This window comes from Sciurus vulgaris, assembly GCF_902686455.1.
Source record: "Sciurus vulgaris genome assembly, chromosome: 9".
Classification (NCBI taxonomy): domain Eukaryota; kingdom Metazoa; phylum Chordata; class Mammalia; order Rodentia; family Sciuridae; genus Sciurus; species Sciurus vulgaris.
In genome coordinates this window covers 126721530-126742548 of record NC_136469.1, presented here as the reverse complement: position 1 = coordinate 126742548, position 21019 = coordinate 126721530, and the positions used below count along the sequence as shown (strand labels likewise).

Sequence of the window (21019 nt, the reverse complement as noted above, 5' to 3'; positions counted from 1 at the left end):
AGAGATGAAATTTGACCACTGAAATATGCCCATAGCCCTTTAATTTTGTTTTGAGATAGGGTCTTGTTAAGTTCCCAGTCTGGCCTTGAACTTGGAATCTTCATGTCTCAGCTTTCAGAATAGCTGGGATTGTAGGTGGGTGCCAGTGTGCCCAGCTAGGTTTAACTTCTTGAGGATCTGCCAGAATGTTTTCCAAGGTGACTGTGCCACATTACATTCCCACCAGGAATGTACAGGATTCTAATTTCTCCACATTCTTGCCAACACTTACTATTGTCCATCTTTTTTGCAGCTTTTTGTGGTTTTAATTAGCATTTCCCTGATGACTGATGATGAGCATCTTCTCATTTGCTATTTGTTTACCTTTTGGAGAAATACTTATTCAATTGTTTGTCCATTTTTAAGAGTTTATATTTTTATTGTTGAATTCAGAGAGTTCATAATATTTTCTGGGTATTAGACTTTTATCAAACTTAAGATTCGCAGATATTTTCTTCCTTTCTGTGGGTCGTGCTTTCACATTTGGTGAAGTCCAGTTTTCCTCCTTTTTCTTTGGTCGCTTGTGTCTTAGATGTCTTATCGAAGACGTGATCGCCAAATTCAAGGTCATAAATATTTACATCTATGTTTAACCCTAAAGGTTTTACAAGTTTTGCTCTTACTTTTAGGTCTTGCATTTGTTTTTAGCTAATTTTTCTATGTGCTCTGAGGTAGGGTTTAGCTTCCTGCTTTTGCATATGACTGTCCATTGCCCTGACATTATTAATCAAAGAGGCTGTTCTTTTCCCATTGGATTGTGGTGGCACCTTACTGAAAATTAAAAATTAAGTGACTGGGCTGAGGAGTAGTTCAGTGGTAGAGCACTTGCCTAGCATGAGCAAGGCTGTGGGTTCAGTCCCAGCACCACAAAGAGAAAATAAATAAAGTGGACTACATGCGTTAAACAACAAAACAAACCAAGTGACCATGAGTGTATGGATTTACTTTTGGACTCTCAGTTCTATCCCACTGATCTATGTCTATTTTTATGCCAGTTGCATGTAGTTTTGATTATTTTTTGCTTTATAGTAAATTTTGAAATTGGGAAGTATAAGTCTTCCAACTTTGTTCTTTTTCAAGATTGTTTTAATTCTTCTGATTTTTTGGTGGGGAGGATTTTTGCATTTCTACGTGGATTTTAGGATCAGCCTGTCAATATCCAATTTTTTTTTTTTTCTTGTAGTACTGGGAGTTGAACCCAGGGACACTTAATTCATTGAGCTATAGCGCCATCCCTTTTTAGTTTTTATTCTGAAACACGGTCTTGTTAAGTTTTGCAGAGGCTGTCCTTAGACTTGTGATTCTTCTATCTCAGTCTCCCAAGTCACTGGGATTATAAGCAAGCACCACTGTACCCACACTACTGAGATTTTTTGCATTCTGTCTTGAGATTAATTTGGAGGTTATTGCCATTTTAATATGCCTTCAGGGAGGTGTGGTGGCACATACCCTTAATGTTAGCGACTCAGGAATCTGAGGCAGGAGAATTGGAGATTGGTGGCCGGCCTGGGCAACTTCGTGTTTCCAAATTTAAAAAAGGCGTGGGTGTTGGGGGGTGTACCTCTGTGGTTGAGTATCATTGGGTTCAATTCCCAGGACTGCACCCCTCAAAACAAAAACAACAACAACAAAAAAAGAAATATGATCTTTTAGTCCTTGAACATGAGATGCTTTCCCACTTAATAGGTCATTTTTGATTTCTGGGGGTCTTGGAATGTATCCCGTGTGTGGTCTGTGTTTACAGCATGATGGAGTATGTGTTTGGTTCAGCTTTCTCACAAAGACCACATTCAGTTAAATCAGGAAAAGAATCTGGTGGGTATTGTGTGGCAGTGAAGAATTGCTTTTGGAACTTTGGTTCTGGTGTCCTGTTGCCTGGTGGAAGGTATGTCCCAGGCTGCAGGGCTGCCTCAACTCCATTCTCCACGTGGACTATAAATACCCTTTTCAGGGGTTGTTAGAAATGGAGTTAACAGTTGCTAAGATAGATTTCTATGTGCTCTAATTTTAGCCTGAAAGATGTTAGACTCTATTTGGCAAACTATTATCCAAATAAAGTTATATCAAAAAATGAATTTCTTAGGTTCATTTTATGAACTAATTTTAGTTAGCTCTTGATTACATTTCCTGTGGGTAGAGCATGTTTCACACTTGGTAACTCACTCTCATTTAAAGAGAATGAATGGCCAAATTAAATGAATGTCCTTTTGAGCTGTTTCAAGTGCATGCTTTTCTGATTGGTTTTGTTTGCTTTATTCAATGGAGAGAGTAATTCTTTGTGACCAATTTCATTTTAAGAGGGCAATGTTGAGTGATTTTTTTATATAATTTAAAATATGAATAATCATGCTCCCTCATTTGTACTTGATGGAAACTAACAACTGAAGTCTCTTGGCTTTTTCTCTCTCTGGCTCGGCACACTGCTGCCCAGAATGTTTTGGACAGGTGTGCTGTGCTGAATTTCATGCAAATCAAATTTTCTCTTTTAATTTTCAAAATTGACTCTTGTATCTTTGTGAAGAAATGAAAAAATGGAGATTAAATTAGAAGGGGATTGTATTTTCCTTTGCTCTTTCTCACAGGGCAGTATAAGGGGCAAGAACATCCTCGAATGATAGGTGACCCACAGATGTGCTAGTATTGATGCACTTTTAAAAAAATCAGTATTTAAAATTTAGTTAAATAGGAAGATATATTTGTTTACTGGTGACTATTGACATTGCTTCACAGATTCTTGAATGTTCCTTAGGTTACAATATGTGGTTTAAATAGTTTTCAGTTATCCAAGCCTTTTGTTTATGTCTTCAGTGCAAATTTTAATGTTTTATGAAATCAGCAGATGTGCTAACAGTATCATAAATGACATTAAAGTATATTTTACAGAGAATGGTGCCCAGCTGTTATTCCATCTCCACAAAACAGGAAGAAAAAAAGTTTGGGTAATATTTTGTTGAACATAAACATAATTCTCTAACATGAGGTACATTAAGACATAAATCTTTATGGCTGATAGTTACTAAAAAAATACTGTTTAGCATTTTAGTATATGCTGTGTAGCTGGCATGGTGTGAAATACCTTACATACATTGTCTCACTTATTCTGAGAAGTCCTGTGAGGTGGGAACTTATTTTCCCCACTTTTTAGATGATGAAACTGGGGCTCACAGAGGCTCCCTAACTTCCTGTGGTCGTCCAGTGTGTAAGTGAACGGCTTGAAGTTTGGAACCAGGGGGTCTTACTGTAGAGCCTGGGCTCTTGGCCTCAGTGTAACAGGAGGAGGATGAGCCTGGGCTGTTCATGGACAGGACTGGTAACTGACAGTAGTCATATGAGCAGAGAAATGCCACTCTCATGGTTTGGTTAAGGACGTGTCCCTGAGTTTTTTCATTCTTTCCAATGGTTTATGAATTCTCAAGGAAGATGGTGTAGTTCATCTGTGAATTACTTCAAACAGACAACACGCAAAATTCTTTTGTGATAACAAAGGTTTTTGTATTGTGTGAAAAACCCAGAAATCAGCAAGAAAGACTATAAGGCCTGTCTGCATAAATGGGGAAAACAGTACAGATATAAGTAAAGGTTATAAAAAAAACTCAACTTTGTAAGTGATCAAATAAATGCAAGTTTAAACCATAATTTGTAAAAACAACAAAACAAAACAAAACAAACAAACAAACAACAGGAAAAAAAAAAAAAAAAAAAACCCCAGTAAATGAGCAAAAATTTGTAAAATGTTGATACCCAAAGCTGGTACTATCATTCTTTGCTGATGGCATCTTAAAGTAAGTAGTACATTAGAAAAATAAAATAGTTCATTCAGTAAATGAATATCCATCCCCCTTTTCGGGCACTAATTCAGTATACATGAAATGCCCATACTTCTTTTTCTCTTATATTGAGAAGCATATTTTATTAAACTAATCTGCATTAGACAAGAAAAACTGCATTACTTCTTTTTTTATTAACCATAGAAGAAAATAATTAACAGCTGGAGCACAGAAATGTTGATTTAGTGTTTTCCTTAAAATTATTAACCATAAGAAACATATTTTAATTTGCCAGTCCACTGAAAGCTTAAATTCCTAACCTGTCAGTAATCCAGTTGCTAATGAATAGTCTCCTGGTTCATAGGAATATGTGTGTTTCATGTATGAGTAGTCTATAGTTTTGCTACTGGTTTATTAAACTTGGGAAAATAATTCAGTTCATTATCCACTATTAAGATTCCTGAAACTTTTAAAAAGTGTTATTTACTTCAAAAAACCAAAGAATCATGAAACTTATTTTATGAAAGTGACTTTGTAGTTTAAAAATGTAGTTTAGTGTGTATTACTTACTATATGGCTGTGCTTGGGCAACTAACTCCAGCAATGAATTATTTTACAGGTATTCACAGTTTTATGTGGAAGATAGCTTTTGCCATTATAACATGTTTAACCACCATTTCTTTGATGGAAAGGTAAGGGTTATGACCCTATCTTTTGCTTCTCTTATTGTAGAAAAACAAATTCAAGAATATCTCATTTGTTATCTTTCTGTCATTTATTGATTTTTATTTATTATTCAAGTGTTTATTGAGCATTTAGAAGCAAGTCTGTTATTCCCTTTTCATTGCTTTTTGGGTAGAGATTGTCATTCTTCGCAAGGTCCTCGCCTGCTGTGTGGTGTGACCTGTGTCCCTTCCTGCTTCTCCTCTCTGTTCCCCATTTTGCTGTTTGTGCTCAGGTGCATGATTTGTTTCTCCAACTAGTTCAGTTCCTTTCTGCCACAGGGCCTTTACCCCTGTTGTTCCCCTTAGCTTCTTTGCCTTGATAACTTCTTATCTTTCAGAATTTTCTTTCCAGTCACTTCCTCCAGTCTCCTCTGACCCCCAATAAGGTCAATACTCCTTTGTAGAATTACTATACAGTGATTAAATGCAGATATAGGGACAGCGAGTGTATGGAAAATCTGTATTTTCCTCTAACTTTGGCTGTGAACCTGAAACTGCCCTTAAAAAGGGAAGGACAGGGACTTGGAAAAACACACCTTTCAATGTGATATTAATAATGTCCCTGAAAATACACAACTTAGTAAAATTGATGCTTCTGTTCCTAGGTTGAGTGGAGCTTTTTGGTAGTGCTGTTACAAAATAAAATAAGCAAGTAATCACACCTAACAGGAGATTGGTTTTTATGTTTGGAAATTATCAAGAAGATAGCTTGCAGCTTACCCTTAGACATATACATATAAATCCGTTTTAAAAAAATATAAACAATGCTTGACTGTGTTATGCTTGAAGTATTAATTAATAATAGAATGAAAACTAAGCGAGACCTAAAAGGTAAGCATTCAGGACTGGGGATTTAGTTCAGTGGCAGAGTGTCCACCTAGTATGCTCAAGGCCCTGGGTTCAGTGAAAACAAAAATTAAATTATTGGTTGGGATTGAAAAATAAGTCTCCTGATTTAATAAACGTAGCACTCTTTTCATTTGAATCAATTGAGCATAGGGACATATATTTTTCAGCCACAGTAACCATTAAAACCAAGTATTGAAATAAATATGTTTCATTGTTTCCCAGAGTTCATGTGGTTGGTGATCACTAGGATTTGAGAACTGATCAGAGGAGCATGAAGTCGGGTGGGGAGTTTAAAGTCGCTTGACACTGGACCATAAGGGACTCCTCAGCAAGGGTGTGGTGGCAGAAAAAGGGGAACAAGAAGGGGACTGTGCAGGCATCGCCCCAGTGGAAGCAGGACTTTGGGCACGGGCAGAGAGGGAGGAGCCACGCCGCCTTCTGACTGGCTTGGGTTTCTATTTTATCCTTCAGAACAGAGAGCAGGGAGGTCAGGAGGTGAAGTCTGGAAGCGTGGATATCGTGGAGCTGGTGGATATTGCTGTGGGGAAGTCCTGCATGGCCCTGTTGAAACTGCAGCCAGGACAGGGCCATGGCAGTGATGAGGAAGTGGGCAGAGTGGGTCGGGGACCTTTGTCCTTTGTTTTTAATACCATCCCACGATTTTCCTTTTTTATTTTGAACAATAAATACAAAATAAGGTAAAATTACATTTAAATATCTGTTGGCTAGCAGTTTCACATATTTTCAAAAAGTATTATGTTATCAGACCTTTTCGAAGAAACTCTCTCTGCAACTTACTATTGAAAGTTTAAAGAATTACCTTATAATAAGTTTCAAAAACAACAAGTGGAATAAGCTGCCATGGATGAGCCCCACTTCATCTTTGCTCAGAGAACACAGTGGCCCGGCTCAGCTTTTCTTACTCTGTATTTTGGCAGCGGCCTCTCTGTATTTTAGCCCCGCGACTAAAGCCCTGTGGAGATTGATCTACAGAAGCCATCGCAGTGATTTTACTATCCATCAGCGCTTTTCCTACCTAGGCCCGGGGTCAAGTTTCTCCATGGATGTTTGCATCCCTTGACAAATCTCCAAGCATCTGCCTGCCCACCAGTGTCTCTGAGGCTCTCAGGGGACTCTGGAGAATGTAAGACGCTGACCCTGCACCTCAGCACTTTCCACCTCAGTTGCCTAAAATGCAGGAGTTCCCCTCACAGGGATTGTCCTAGCAACTCAGTGTTTAAGATAATGAAAGATGTTGTATGCCTTAACGGTAAAGGGGGTTTAAGGATGCAAACTAATTAAGATGCCAGGCACTCCCTGTGATAACTGAGGTGAAGGGAAGAGCCCAGTTGCTGTGGACATTGGTAGCATAAGCAGCTTCTGTCTCCTAGAGGTGGCCCACACTAGAACCTTCAGCAACTGATGATGGCCATGACTCCCTGAATACTCTTTAATGTTTTCTAAATTAAGCTAGGAGTTTTGGCATTGTTAGTTTGTGTTTTAACCAGCTGTTTTGCTCCTGTGACCAAAAGACCTGATAAGAACAATTAGAGGAGGAAAAGTTTATTTGAAGCTCATGGTTTCAGAGGTCTCAGTTCATAGACGGTCAACTCTGTTGCTCTGGATCTAAGGTGAGGCAGAATCATGGCAGAAAGGTATGGGGGAGGAAAGCAGCTCATGACCTGGTCACCAGGAAGCAGAGGGAGACTCTCACTCACATGGACAATATATAAACCCCAAGGACACACCCCTAGCTACCTACCTCCTCCAACCACACTCCACCTACCTTCAGTCCCCCTCAGTTAATCCCATCCGGGGAGTAATGCACTGATTTGGTTAAGGCTCTTACAACCTAATCATTTCACCCCTAAACCTTCTTGCATTGTCTCACACCCGAGCTTTGGTGGATACCTCACATCTAAGCCATAACAACTTGTTTATTTTCTTTCTTTCTATTTTGAACGCTAAGGAATTTGGAGGGTTTCAATTTCATCTGTGTCTTAAGTCCCTGCTCTTGTTACTGAAGGAAGGAAGTGCTGGGCAGTGGCTGAGGCTACCCATTGACGTGCATCCAGTGCTTTAGGAGTCCCCGGGGAGTCCTGCAGCTTGGAAGTCATCCTGGTCCCTCTCATCATTTGGGTATTCTAAGTTGATTTAGTAGTAGAATGATATATATTTTATTAGAAAGTACATATGGTCATTGAAGTTCAAAATGCCATTAAACTTTAAAGTCCTGTGCCAGTTTACTTCTGTAAATGAGTGTTTGAAAAGGACTTCCAAGTGGACCAGAGGTGCAGTGATAGGAGTAGCCCTTATTCATCTAAAGCAAAAGATGATGAAAATCCCAGCTAATGTTAGCTTTGCATTTACCGAACACGTACCATCAGCCTGTTGGGAAGACGCATTTCCAGCCTGGCTTTGTGGAGTAGATGAGCTTTGTGTTGAGAACTTGTTTGTTTATTTGCTGTGCATGTTCAAATATGCCTGTCATTTACCTGATTCTCAAAAACATGCACATGTGTGACTGGTAATTTGTGGCAGTTATTGAACTGAATTCGTGGTAGTGGACAAGCCAGATAGGAGAAAAACATGTCTTATCCTCTTTGTGTCCCCAGGGTTTAGCACTGTCCCTGCTCCTGTTTGTTGAATTGAATTGAACATTTTAGATAGTTTTCATGGGTAATGAGTTTCTCTCTTTTAGGTTACTAAATTTAGTTTTTTAATTTAACCATTTGAAATGTGTAGTTGTCTGATAGTGATGGTATTTGAATTTGCAATTTAAAAACCTGCTTATCAGGGAACCCAAAGATAAAATCTGACGGTGGCAGGCTAAGAGAGGCTTTGGATGTCACTGAGGGACTTTGCAGTGGCAGGGTGACTCCCTTAAGTTTCCAGGACTAAGCGTGAGACTGAGTCTAATGCATTCTCCTCCAAAGAGGATGAAGTGCTTCTCTACAGTCCTAATTTAGAAATGAATTTTTATTTGTTCCAGGCTGCCCTTGAAGTATGCAGAGCATTTTTACAGGAAGATAAAGGTGAAGGAGTCATTCTGGTGACAGACCCTCCTTTTGGTGGCTTGGTTGAACCTCTGGCTATTACATTCAAGAAGTTAATTGCTATGTGGAAAGAAGGTCAAAGCCAAGGTGTGTAATTTTTTACTGACTGCAAAATAAACAAGTATCTACTTTCTGTCAGATTTTAGCCAAGCTCAGTTGAATCAGAGCACTGATAGAAAATGCATGTCTCAGGCTATTCTCTTTTTAAAAACATACTTACTTGGTGATGGGCAAACTTCGTTATCTTAGTACGCTTTGTATTATCCTAATCATATGTTTTCAAAAAGACTTTTAGGTAAAATACCTTTGGTAGAACATCAGTGGCTTGTCATTTGTTCAAGGAATGTTTACTGAGTGGCTAACTATGTGCCAAATACTGTTTAGGAATTAGCAATACTTTAGTGAATAAAAAACACATATCTCTGCCTCACAGGCCTTAATATTCCCTCTTCCTAAAGTCTTTCCAGAACTCTTAGGAGGCCACCCAATCTCAGGCCCAGAGCTCTGAACTCTGCCAAGAGATGTGTGGAGGTAGCACATTCAGTAGGCTAGTGGTAGTGGTTATTGAAGATACATAGATTCCCTGCCCTAGAGGTGGGTTAAGGGCTGGGGACATTATTCAGCTTAGAGTGGCTTAGACTTCAGAGTGTTTTATATAATTATCTAATTAGTGGGTACATTCATATTTTTAAGATACAGCTTCTCATTTGTGAGCTGATAAATTTAAGAGAGTCACTGGTGTGATCAAGCTTCCCCATTAATCGTTCTGCACGACTGTTATGTTTTGGGGACACAATATAAACAAAATCTAAAACATTACTTATATTGTTAAGTATTTCAATATTTGCTCTTCTTAAGACTATTAATCAGAGTGCATAAAATCTATGTTTTGTTTTAGATATGAAAGATTTCCACTAACCTTTAGGAAAGGTCAAGTTGTAAATGGCACTGTGGTAAACATTCTCTTTATGTATAAGAAACATGTTACATGATTGAATTTCTACCAATACCAAAAGTTTTTCAATTAAAGTTATTGGTTTTGTTTTTTCTTTAATATTGCTATCTTATTTTCTTTTCCTTTTTTTTTCTTTTTATGATCCATTAGATGAGAGTCAAAAAGAGCTGCCCATTTTCTGGATTTTCCCTTACTTTTTTGAGTCCCGAATTCATCAGTTTTTCCCCAACTTTTGCATGCTGGATTACCAGGTATAGCAAATATTCTGACTTCTGGAGTGGTTGGGGAATGGATATTTTGCTTAAATAGATATTCTGACAAGACTATTCATTGATTTTAGTAATTTAAAATATTTTGAGCTGTGTCATGCCCTAAAATTATTGTCATAGATAACTTAGTCCTATGGTTCCTAATGTCTGTAATCCGTAAATACTTGTTAAAAATACAGATTTTTGAAAAAAAAAAAAAAAAGTATAAAGATTTTTGAGCACTAAAAGAAGCATACTAAATCAAAATCAGAGGATAAAGTCCCAAGAAAAAAATTTTCTTGAATCCCAGTTAATTCTAACCAACTGATCACCAGATTTCGTAGCTCACCAGGAACATCTGCATGAATGCTGGTTATAGGAGAGCAAATTGCCTTTTCTGGCAGGTGGGATGCCATGTATTGTTCACTGTAGCATCCAGAAGGTGCCAGAAACTCTCAAGGAGAGGAGCAGGCCCAGGTCAGGTCAGAGGAGGCAGAGCTGGTTCCAGAGAGTAGTCCTCCTGCCTCAGGGGACACCTGTGGTGTTCTCCATCCTCTTTAGGTGAGAGTAGAGGACAAGGTCCACTGAGCTCTACCCCGTCCGACAGGTTATTTGCTTCCTGGGTTCTGAGGTTAATCTGTTGTCACCGTCACTCTGTGTGGTCACCAAGTAGGCACTGCTTCCTCTTGTAATGGCATTTTTTTCTTGTGTTTTCTGAAGGAGCAACAAGTCACTGATGTAGCCTTTTCAGTCCTGAAATTTTAAATATCTTCACTAATTGTTGCAAGCTACCACTTGGTTCTAATCTTTCTAATGGTAAAGATATGTGTCATTATGAAAATGATTCTGCAGATTTGAAAGAAACAGTGTTAGCACAGATGAGAGGGGACCCTAGCTGTGATTCCACTCCAAACAAGTGTTATAATTTCCGAGTATTTATTTCTATTTATTTTTAAAAGGAGTTTTCACATAGTTGTAATCATAGAAGATAATTTCGAATTCTTTCTTCTCTGTGCCTTATGTAAGCATACAGTTTTAAAGTTAACTACACAGTGTTTATGCTTTTAAAAACTTCAAATTATTTCATTAACAGGCTATGTTATCATTCCCTTCTTTTTGGACTATAGGTTGCTTCTACCTTTAAGGTGCTGTAAATAACATTGCCATAAACAACTTTAACGCATATAATTTTTTCTAGTTTTTATTTATTTATTTATTTATTTGAAATAGATTTCTAAAACTAAATTTACTTTCTCAAATTTAACAGGCATTTTTTATGGCTATTGAGCCATTCATATTAACAGGTTGCTTTCCAAAAGTATATAGCATAAGCCATTTTAACCTTGACTTTTGAGCTCTGCTTCAGGCAAAAACTACATCATAATTCCTCTCAAATCTGTTTACTTTTCTTTTTAGGGCATCCAGTTTTCTGTTTCATGTCTTAGTTTCTGTTTCTAGAGTTGACATTTGCGATACAGAGATAGCTGACATATCCTGAAGATGTTAACTAGGTAACTGGTTCCAGCTTCCAGCAGCACCTGCTGCCTCTGGGAGTAAGTCACCATCTAGTGCAATGCTTGGCACATAGTAGGTGCCCTGTGTATGTTAGATGGAAAATTGAATGGAAAAAGCATGAACTGTGGATTTGAAGGGATCTGGGTGTTAATCCTGGATCAACTACTTACTTAACTTCTCTCAAGCTCACCCTACCTTCTCTCAAGCTCCTACCTGTTAAATGAGTAAACTAATAATGAAATATCTGTCTCATGAGAGGATGCATAAAAAGACTGAGCCCAGTCCTTAACACTTGCAAGTGTAGAGTAGAGGCTGTTGCTGTCTGCCTTGGTGTCATTTGATTAGTCCCAAGGTAGGGACAAAACTCTTCCTTTGGCCCTGTTTTTGCATGATATCTGAGACATTAGAATCAGCTAAGACAAGGTCCCTCAGACAGTGGTTGCATCTACATTTAGAGAAGTGTTTTCAAGATGGACAAGAGTTTGAAATTGTGAGGGAGGCAAAAAATGACCATCTTTAGTGCAGCAGTTGAGAGAGGTTCATGCAGCATAACCGTGTGTGCTGTTCGCTTGGGCTAGCTGTGTTACCAGGGAAGAACTTGAAATATTGAGGGATAGTTTTGACAAATAATTGCAAGGGCCAAGCTTACTAGAAATACTTGAACAATTTGGTGTATTGATGAAAAATGGTTCTGGTGAGCCAGGCCCAGTGGCATATGCCTATAATCCCAGTGACTCAGGAGGCTGAGGCAGGAGGGTCACAAGTTCCAGGCTTCTCTGGGCAGCTTAGCAAGACCCTATCTTAAAAAGTAAGAATGTCTAGGTATGAAGCTCAGTGATAGAGTGCCCCTGGTTCAAGCCCAGCGTGCGCACACACACACACACACACAGGTTCTTGTTAGGTCGCATGTGTCTCACAGGGTGAAAAGTTCTTTTATTTTTGTTTGTTTGGAAAGAGAAAGCCAACCTTTGGAAAGAAAAATGAGAATAAGATCTATAAAACCTAAGTTTTTCATGAATCCTAGTAAGAGTAGGAATTGTTCTGCCCATTATTGTGCTCATATTAGAGAAACTGATTTCACTATATCTCCTGGTATCAATACATTTATTGATCTTATTTGCTGTATCTCCCCTTTGATGATTTTTGTATTTTTTTTTTTTTTTTTTTTTTTTAGTTTTGAAAATGTCTCTGGACCTGTTTGCTTTTTTTTGTTACCTTAGCTTCATTTTCTGGTACTTTTTTTCTTTAATATTAGCCTTCATCAAATGAAAAATTTGAAAGTCTCTTCTCCTCCTTCACAAATCTTTTTCCATAGATCTTGATTAGGCATTTTTTCTGACATTGCTGAAGATTATAAGCCCTCAAACCACAGTGCAGTAAAAAAACCAAAATTGCTAAATCTCTTTTTTAGGAATACTTTTCATGGTGGAAGGCAGAAATGCTACAAATCTTCATAAAACATAAATTATGTAGTCTTATGATAAAGCACTTGGTAAATGCAGGATAAAATAGTTATCAAAGGCCTGGAAAACCAGGAGTTATTATGAAGGACAGATTAGAAAGGAAGGCTGTAATAATGAAAAGAAATTTTGATTTAAGTTCAAAAGATGTTTGAGTCTTACCAGTGCCATTTAGAGGCTATGTAATCTTGGGGGAAGTCAATTGATCTTTCTAGGTTTCTGTTTCCTTACCTGTAAAATAAAATGATTGAGCCAGGGACAGTGGCACTAATCTTGGCTACTCCAGAGGCTGAGGCAGGAGGATAACAAGTTTGAGGTCAGCCTCAGCAACTTAGCAAGACTCTGTCTCAAAATAAAAATAAAAATAAGAGGGACTGGGATGTAGCTTAGTGTTATAATACCCCTGGGTTAATCTGCAGTGCTCTGGTGGAGGGGTAGGGAGTTGTGACTGTGAAAAAGAAAGATTGAACCAGAAAAGGGATGGTAAGTTTGTTTCACTTTTAGTGCTAAACCTGATAAATGGTAGTGACTTTCTGGAGAATTTGTTGAGGATTTCAGGCTCAAGCAGCAGAGTAACATGATTGATTTGTGATGCCTGCCATCGGCTCAGAGTCGGGGAGTAATGGTGTTCGTGTCCTGTAGTTAACCACATCTGAATTCAGTGATCTGACATCTCTTTCTCATTGAACATTCTCTTCTCTCTTCTTTTCTTTTAACATGGGACACTTCTCTGGAGTGTTAAAGGTAGAGCTTTTGGCTTTTGTCAAAACTACTCTTTTATAAAATCAACCTGTGTAGAAAACTTTTTCAATATTCATTTCATGGTCAGAAAAGAAACTCTTTTTATAGGAATTTCTGGGAAATTATTGCACATTGAAAGATAGCAACCAAAACACTTGAAACTCAATGTATTATTATACACTTGTGAAAGAGGGGGTAAGAGATACATAGGAATTTTAACCAAGAGGTTGCCTAAGATAATGTGACTGAAAGACTTAAGCTGATTGATGAGTGGACTGCATTTGAGATCTGTGGTGTCTCCTGAAGTTAAAAGAACAGTACCTTAGGGTGTCATGGGAGTGTGTGTACTCTATCTTTAATCTTTGTGCCTGGGATAATGCCTGGAACATAGTAGGTACAAAACAAGTGTTTGTTGACCTGAATGTCTTGGTTCTCCATGTAACCAGTTTCAGCCTCGGAAGATATTTGTGCATAGATCAAATTAAAAGTTAGGAATTGCAGAGATTTTGTGCTTTCCCTCATTTCTATACAGTACTTCATCACATTAATCAGTTCCGTGGGAGAAATTTTCTATTTGAAAATGCCTCTCATCATCATTGTGAGTGAAATGTCAGGGATAATGATGGGAAAATGGTGTATCAGCTCTACCACTAGTGATGTGCAATTTGCAAAATTGTGTTTGCTTTACAGCACTTCCACAGGAGGTTTATTTGTGTGGATGAAGCTATGAAATATAGATGTATGTTAGAGGTACATTAATTTGCCCTAGCAGCATGCATTTTACATACCATATGTTTATAGTTAATTAGCACAACAAACCCACATTTAAAAATAATAATAATCTCAATTAGGTTATGCAAAATCAAGCAATCAGCCACCTTCCTGACACATACATTCTCTAACTCCTTGGGTACCCATAAAGAAATTGTTTTTTTTTTTTCTCTGTCTTCCATCTGCTATCTATTACATTGCATTGGCTGGCCATGTACTAGAAACCTTCCCACAATATTACTTCCAACATTTGAAAGTGTTCATAAGATTCTCTTAGAATTTTTTTCTTATGATATTCATAAATTTATGTTCAAAATATCTTTATTGAACCATATATTCAAATACACAATGGAGTACATTAGGAAAAAATTGTGAATTTAAATCATTTAAAAAGATTGAAAAGTACTTACAGTACTTTTTAAAGATGATTTTGAAGTAGAATCTATTTTTGTATTTTAGCCTGTAATAGGTTAACATGTGTTCCCAGAATTTTGAAAGTAGGGAAGAAACATAGAGGTAACCTGGGCCGACTTCCCAATGTAATGATCCTCTCTGCTGAATTCCTGACGAGCAGTCGTCTAGCTTCACCTGAGTGCTTTCAGCGAGCAGAGTCCTATAGTCTTACAAGGAAACTCAATTTATTTAATAGCCCTAATCGTTAGAAAATTTTCTCATATTGAGATAAAATATGCTCCCCATTAACTTCTAACCATTGGTCCTTCTTCTATTTTCCAAGGCAATAAAGGATAAGTCTAATTTCTATTCCATATGATGCCCCTTCAGTTATAAAATAGCTGTCAGTCCCTCCCAGTCTTCTATTTTCTGAATAAACACCCCCAATTTGTTAAACTATAAATCCAGTTCATCCCATTATTTTCAATAGAAATGAGTGAGTTTTATCAATGTGTCTCTTAAAATGTAGTGACTGCAAATACAGTTTTACCTGTTACTTCCCTTGTTAGGACACTACACTTCGTAGAGGCCACCTCTGAGCCCTCTGGCCTTCTGTAGTTTGGCTGGACTTAAGGCTTACAATGCTGGCAGTCATCCAGAAATCCCTGGGGCTTTTCACATCATCCCTTGGGACTCCTCATCCAACACCTAGCTTCCTCCACTACTGAAGCTTATAATGGGCCTTCCTAAATATGCTCATCTAAGTTTGGTAGGCATTGGCATTAAACTTGCAAGGCCCTAGACAGAGCCAAGGAATCTGCCATCAAAGGCCTCCTTCTCCATTATCAGTTCCTTACATTTTTGTGATTTATTAAATAGCCAATAAAGATGGATTGAGTACCAAGTGGATTCATAAACCAGATTGAGAATCGTGTGGATAATAGACTGGAGGATGGAATCAAGAAACTGATAGAAATCATGCTTGTTAGCTTCAGTTAACTTTTAAGATAATCTGAAACTGCCAGTTGAATTAGGGATCTTGCGGTGTTTGAAATAGTCTTTGTGGGGAGAACACCTGTAGTTGTGGACCCCTCTCTTCCTGTCCACCTTTTTACCTCATGTCAGCCACTAGATTAAGTATTTGCATGCATAATCCCATTTAACCTTCACAGTAACCTTAAGGCAGGAACCAAAAACATTCTTCTACAGGTAGAAAATACGCAAATATTCCTAAAGTCACATAACAAAGTAAGTGGAAGAGCCACTGTCTGACTCCTGAATCTGTGCTCTGCCTGAATGCAGGAGGACATGTTGTGAGTGGAGGTCACAGAGAGGCCACCCTGAGACCTGCTGGACTGACAGCTGACATCTAGCCAACTTCACATGCAGGAACACAGTCCCAACGAAGCTAGCATACGTCTTTGAAGGCATAGTTTTTTTAAAGAACAAAAGCCTTAATTGTGTAATAGACTTTCTTATAAAGTCTTTTGTGTTAGATGAAAGATTAGAATTGTTCCTTTAATATTAGACAACATGAATTTATTGGAACACCAGGTGGCTGCCGGATGAATTTATCATAACACATTTTACCTTTTTTATGATGAAATTTTACTGCCATACAGAACTCCGTAGGTTATTAATTAATAAGTAAATTCTTGCTTTTAAGAATTTTTTATTAAATACTTTGTTTTAACCTGTATCTTGGCATTAGCTTGTTTATTTATTGGTTTGAAAAGCTTAGTAAATGTTGGCTCATTTGAGCAAATTTTCTTTTCACACTAAGTTTTTTCAACTTTCTAGGTAGACTATGACAATCATGCACTTTATAAACATGGAAAGACAGGTCGAAAACAGTCTCCTGTGCGTATTTTTACCAACATTCCACCCAACAAAATAATCCTTCCTATTGAAGAAGGGTACAGGTAAGATCACAGTAGGACTTTGAAATTCACAAGTTACTGAAAATATGGTTGTGTGTGAATAAAACAATGAAATGCTTTCAATAGTGAGTCATTTCTTTATCTTCTATTGCTTTTAAATTTGGTCCATAATTTCATATTGAATTGAATTCTGATTACCTCCAACTTTTGGAACATGTGCTTTGTAAACTTTTATCTAACCCTGTGAATATGAATATATGTATGCATATGTTTCATTTCTCTTTAGATTTTGCCCTCTATGTCAACGGTATGTCTCTCTTGAGAATCGACACTGTGAGCACTGTGGTTCTTGCACATCCAAGGTATAGTTGTTATATAGTGCATTTTTTTCTTAATGCTTATTTAATCTAGTACTCCTTTTTAAAAAAATTTTTCTGTTTTTTAATTGGTACATTATAATTATGAATGATAAATTCATGTCATATTTGTCCATGCACATAATTTGCTTATTCTCCTTCCCCAGTACCTTCCTTTTCCCTCCTGTCCCCCCTCCCCATCCACTTGCCCTACTGATCTCTCTTCTGTTGTTATTGTTTTATTTAGTATATTATCATTATATATATAATTGGAATTCCTTGTGGTGTATTTGTACATGGATATAACATACTTTGGTAGATTTCATTCCTCAGTACTTCTGTTCTCTCCATTGGATTCCCTTCCTCTTTTCTATGGGTCTCCCTTCTATTTTTGTAAGATCCCCCAACCCACCTTTTTATTTCTTTCTCTTCTCCATATGAGAGAAAACATTTGATTCCTGAATTTCTGAATCTGACTTGATTTACTTGGCATAACGTTCTCCAGTTTCATCCATTTACCACCAAATGACATGATGTCATTCTTCTTTGTGATTGAGTAAAACTCCATTTGGCATAAAGACCACGTTTTCTTCATCCATTTGTCTGTTGATGCGCACCTAGGCTGATTCCATAACTTGGCTGTTGTGACTTGTGCTGCTGTGAACATTGGTATACGTGTATTACACCAACGTGTGATAGAAAAGTCATTACCGACCATACTTACTTTCCCCATGTTTCTTTGTTGGTACATTCTAGTTGTACTCTACTTGTTTTTATCTATGGTAATACTTTTGATTACGTATTTTCAATTAGTTTAGAAATGATCCATATTTACACCCAGATTGTACAGAGTTTTAAATGGAAAAATACAAAACCTTATTATTAAGAGATGCACACCTAAGTGACAAAAGTAAAAAGAGCAGGAAAATGACCATATCAAAGGCTGGGGCAGTGTGTGTTGTTCCTGGGGAAGGGGCATGGGTGGCAGGTCTGGGTGCTGGTGGTATCTGCTTCTTGACCTGGTGGGTTTTCTCAATGTTGCTTTAAAATATGCCTTAAATTAGACATATGTGTTTTATGTACTCGTCTAGATATATTTTACTTCAAAGTTTCACTATTACTCCAATAGTAACCTGTAATTTATCTTTGTAAGTTACTTAAAGCTCTCAGGTATGAATTTCATTAAGGATTATATAGTATAGACACATAAAATTATGAATCATTAATTTTCTTGAAATTTTCATTACGAATCCTTCTTTGTACAGATTAGGTTGCTTGAACTGGAGTGGATTTTCAAGATCATTTAGATAAATCTCCTAATTTCACAGTTAAGGAAATTGAGGCCCATCAAGGAGGCATTTGAATTGAGTAGAGAAATGCATAAATTAAAATCAGAGTATTTAATTGTGAAGCCCAGGAAGGGGAGAAATAAGGAATGAATAATTTACATAGATTTTAATAAGACATTTTAATTTTTAATTGTGGAACTTGATTTTTAATAACAAATTAAATATAATTTAAAAATTGTTTTTGTAGGATGGCAGGAAATGGAACCATTGCTTTCTCTGCAGAAAGTGTGTAAAGCCTTGTAAGTATTGAGACTTGGTGTTTGAGATCCTCTGAAAACATTCTTCAGTTTTTCCTTTATCTAAATAGTAGTTTTACTTCATTGCATTTAAAAAGAAAAGGTGATTAACATAGAGACCTGATGAAACTTATTTGCTTTTTAATCTTTATAATTACCAACCTGTATGTTTTGTGTTCTACATTGAGAGAGGACTGCTAACCTGTTTCGGTGTGGCATTTGGCTTGAGTGATTTCAGTAGGGCACTGTGTTGCTCAGCCAGCTACCATTGTGACTGGCTGTCAGCTTATGACTTTTGAAGAAGGCCTGAATTTGTTGCCTTGTAAAAGAAAGAAGGTAGCTGGTGGGCTGGGGAGATAGCTCAGTCGGTAGAGTGCTTGCCTCTCAAGCACAAGGCCCTGAGTTCAATCCCCCAGCACCACAAAAAAAAAAAAAAAAAAAAAAAAAAAAAGAAGTTAACTGGTTTATGTGGGATTCCAACCTCTTTACCTTGGTTTCTTCAGCCAAATTAAACTAGCTGTGCAAACCAGATACAGCATTTGAAATAAACGCTATTACTAGTAGCATTCTTCCCTAAAAGTCAATAAAATGAAAAGTTACTGTGAATGAACTTCTTCTAAAATTCAGTTTTTATTTTACAGCCTGGATCCACTGTAGCATTTGCAATCACTGTGCTGTTCCAGATCATTCTTGTGAGGGCACGAAAGATGGCTGCTTTATTTGTGGTGAATTAGACCACAAACGCAGTACTTGTCCTAACATTGGCACCTGTAAGAAAGCTAACAAGTTAGTTGAATTTTTTTATTACTAGAAAAAAATTTCTTTGTGCGCTTTGTATGGAACAATCTACAAAAGTGCGGGCATCCAGAGAATTCAAAGTGCTATCTTGTTATTGTTGCCATGACACGTTGTTCACAAATATGTGGGAGGGAGGATGCCTAGAAGTCTGAGAGGTTGCTTTCAGGGAGCTCTCGACTTTACAGGTTAAACACAAAAAGAACCAAACACGAGGTGGAGGTGATTTCACAGCTGTGGTTCATGTGGAATCATAATTTTGAAATGAGAGTTCAGGCATTACGGAAGGACATGCTGTGTAGATCAGGCTTGGAGGGACAGGTCCCATATAGACACACCATGGCAGAAAGGGAGAAGGCATTTTCAGGAGGCATTTCATTTAATTCCACGCAGTGGGAAATGAAGTTATTTCTTTAAATTACACCCAATTTCAAGGAATATATTGAGACATGCTTAATACCTAAATATTTAAATTTTTTATTACTATATTTTCCTGTGATTATTTTCACTCTTCCCACCATTATTTCTTATTGATTATAACTCAGAGCAAAAGTTATACCAGTGCAGTACCTATTTAGAAAAACTACTATTATTTCAATGGGGAATGATTATACTTTTTGTTTTAAACTAAAAGAGGTGATAGGGATTAAGTCTTCTTGTTTTATTAATTTTTTAAAAGCAACGACAACAAAAACTCACTGTTTTTAGTTGTAGGTTACCAGATAGCCAGGTTTAACGTTATGTCAAAATTAAGATAAAAATTTTGAACTATTTCATATGATTTGTGATGAAAAGCCTTTAGATTAGTATTACCAATATCTGATGCTGTAGTAATTATTTATGATAATCATTTTTTTCTACTTGTTTTTTAAATTTATTTTCTTCCAGTGGAAATTAGTGGTTTTTTTGGTACTGAAAACCATAGGCTCTACCATTGAACTTACTTCCCCAGTTCTCCTTAGGTTTTTATTATGAGACAGAATCTTGCTAAGTTGCTGAGGCTGACCTTGAACTTTCAGACCTCTTAATTTAGCTTCCCCAGTAGTTGGAATTACAGATTTATGCCACCACACCTGGCTGGAAAAGATTCAGCCACTTGAATTCTGCCTACTATTTAAATCGCCTCTTCATAAGTTTAATTATTTTCACTAAATAGACCAAAGTAGAAGTAGAAAAAAAAAAATTAAATGAATCTTCTGTTTTTCCCTAGAAACCTTTGACTTTTAGTCTGGGATTATTGTATCATTTATAGTGTAATTTGGGGTAGAAATAGGAGCGACAGGTTCATCCTTTAATTCTGAGAACTTAAGATACATGGAAACTGAGTTGACATTTTGGTAACTGTAGGCTCTTTGTTGCTTCTTAAATAGCTAGTGTATTTGATAGTAACATGTTGTTTTCATTGTGAGGAATCATCTAGTATATTTCAGTATTAGGTTTTATCAATTCTAATTCCAAGAGCAAGTCCCTTGATGTGGTTTCCCTGATAATTCTTAAGTAGTATTACTTTCTTCTCTCCTAAGAGTGTTATTGCTTTCAAAAAATGTTAATAATGAAATTGGCAAGGCAGAATTATGTTTTCATCATAATAGTAAAAAATAATTTTAATAGCCTTTTTATCGCGTATGTCATAAAAGGTCTTTCAAACTTGTGCTCTTTACAACTCTTAAGTTTTGTTTCTCCTTAGTGGTAATTTTCTTTTAGGTGTGAACTGGAATGGTGTTGGCTCCCTCTTGTGGTTAAAACTCGTTTTATCAGTTACATAAATTCTTGCATTTAGAGGACAGATACTAGGTCAATTTAATTTTAAGGTAAAATAAAACAGTTAAGTGATTATTCTCAAATCAGTTCATCACAGTTTTAAGACTTTATCTCTGGAAAGTT

General features: G+C 37.0%; 1 protein-coding gene across 7 annotated transcripts in view; it reads left to right on the top strand.

The window, feature by feature from the left end:
- ZCCHC4 (zinc finger CCHC-type containing 4) overlaps nt 1-21019 on the top strand; it is a 59155-nt gene that overhangs the window by 24657 nt on the left and 13479 nt on the right. For 4 of the 7 annotated variants that reach the window (XR_013766126.1, XR_013766127.1, XM_079153490.1 and 1 more), the window contains 8 exons: nt 4426-4498; nt 8373-8523; nt 9542-9642; nt 14046-14105; nt 16320-16441; nt 16686-16761; nt 18292-18343; nt 18982-19126. Coding sequence is in view for 5 of the 7 variants with exons in the window: in XM_079153490.1 (XP_079009616.1) it covers nt 4426-4498; nt 8373-8523; nt 9542-9642; nt 14046-14105; nt 16320-16441; nt 16686-16761; nt 18292-18343; nt 18982-19126 (780 nt within the window). In the remaining 2 variants the exon portion in view is untranslated. Of the gene's footprint in view, nt 1-4425; nt 4499-8372; nt 8524-9541; nt 9643-10766; nt 12022-14045; nt 14106-16319; nt 16442-16685; nt 16762-18291; nt 18344-18981; nt 19127-21019 lie in introns of those variants that run through there. The other 3 variants (XM_079153489.1, XM_079153491.1, XM_079153492.1) reach the window with 3 other exon arrangements.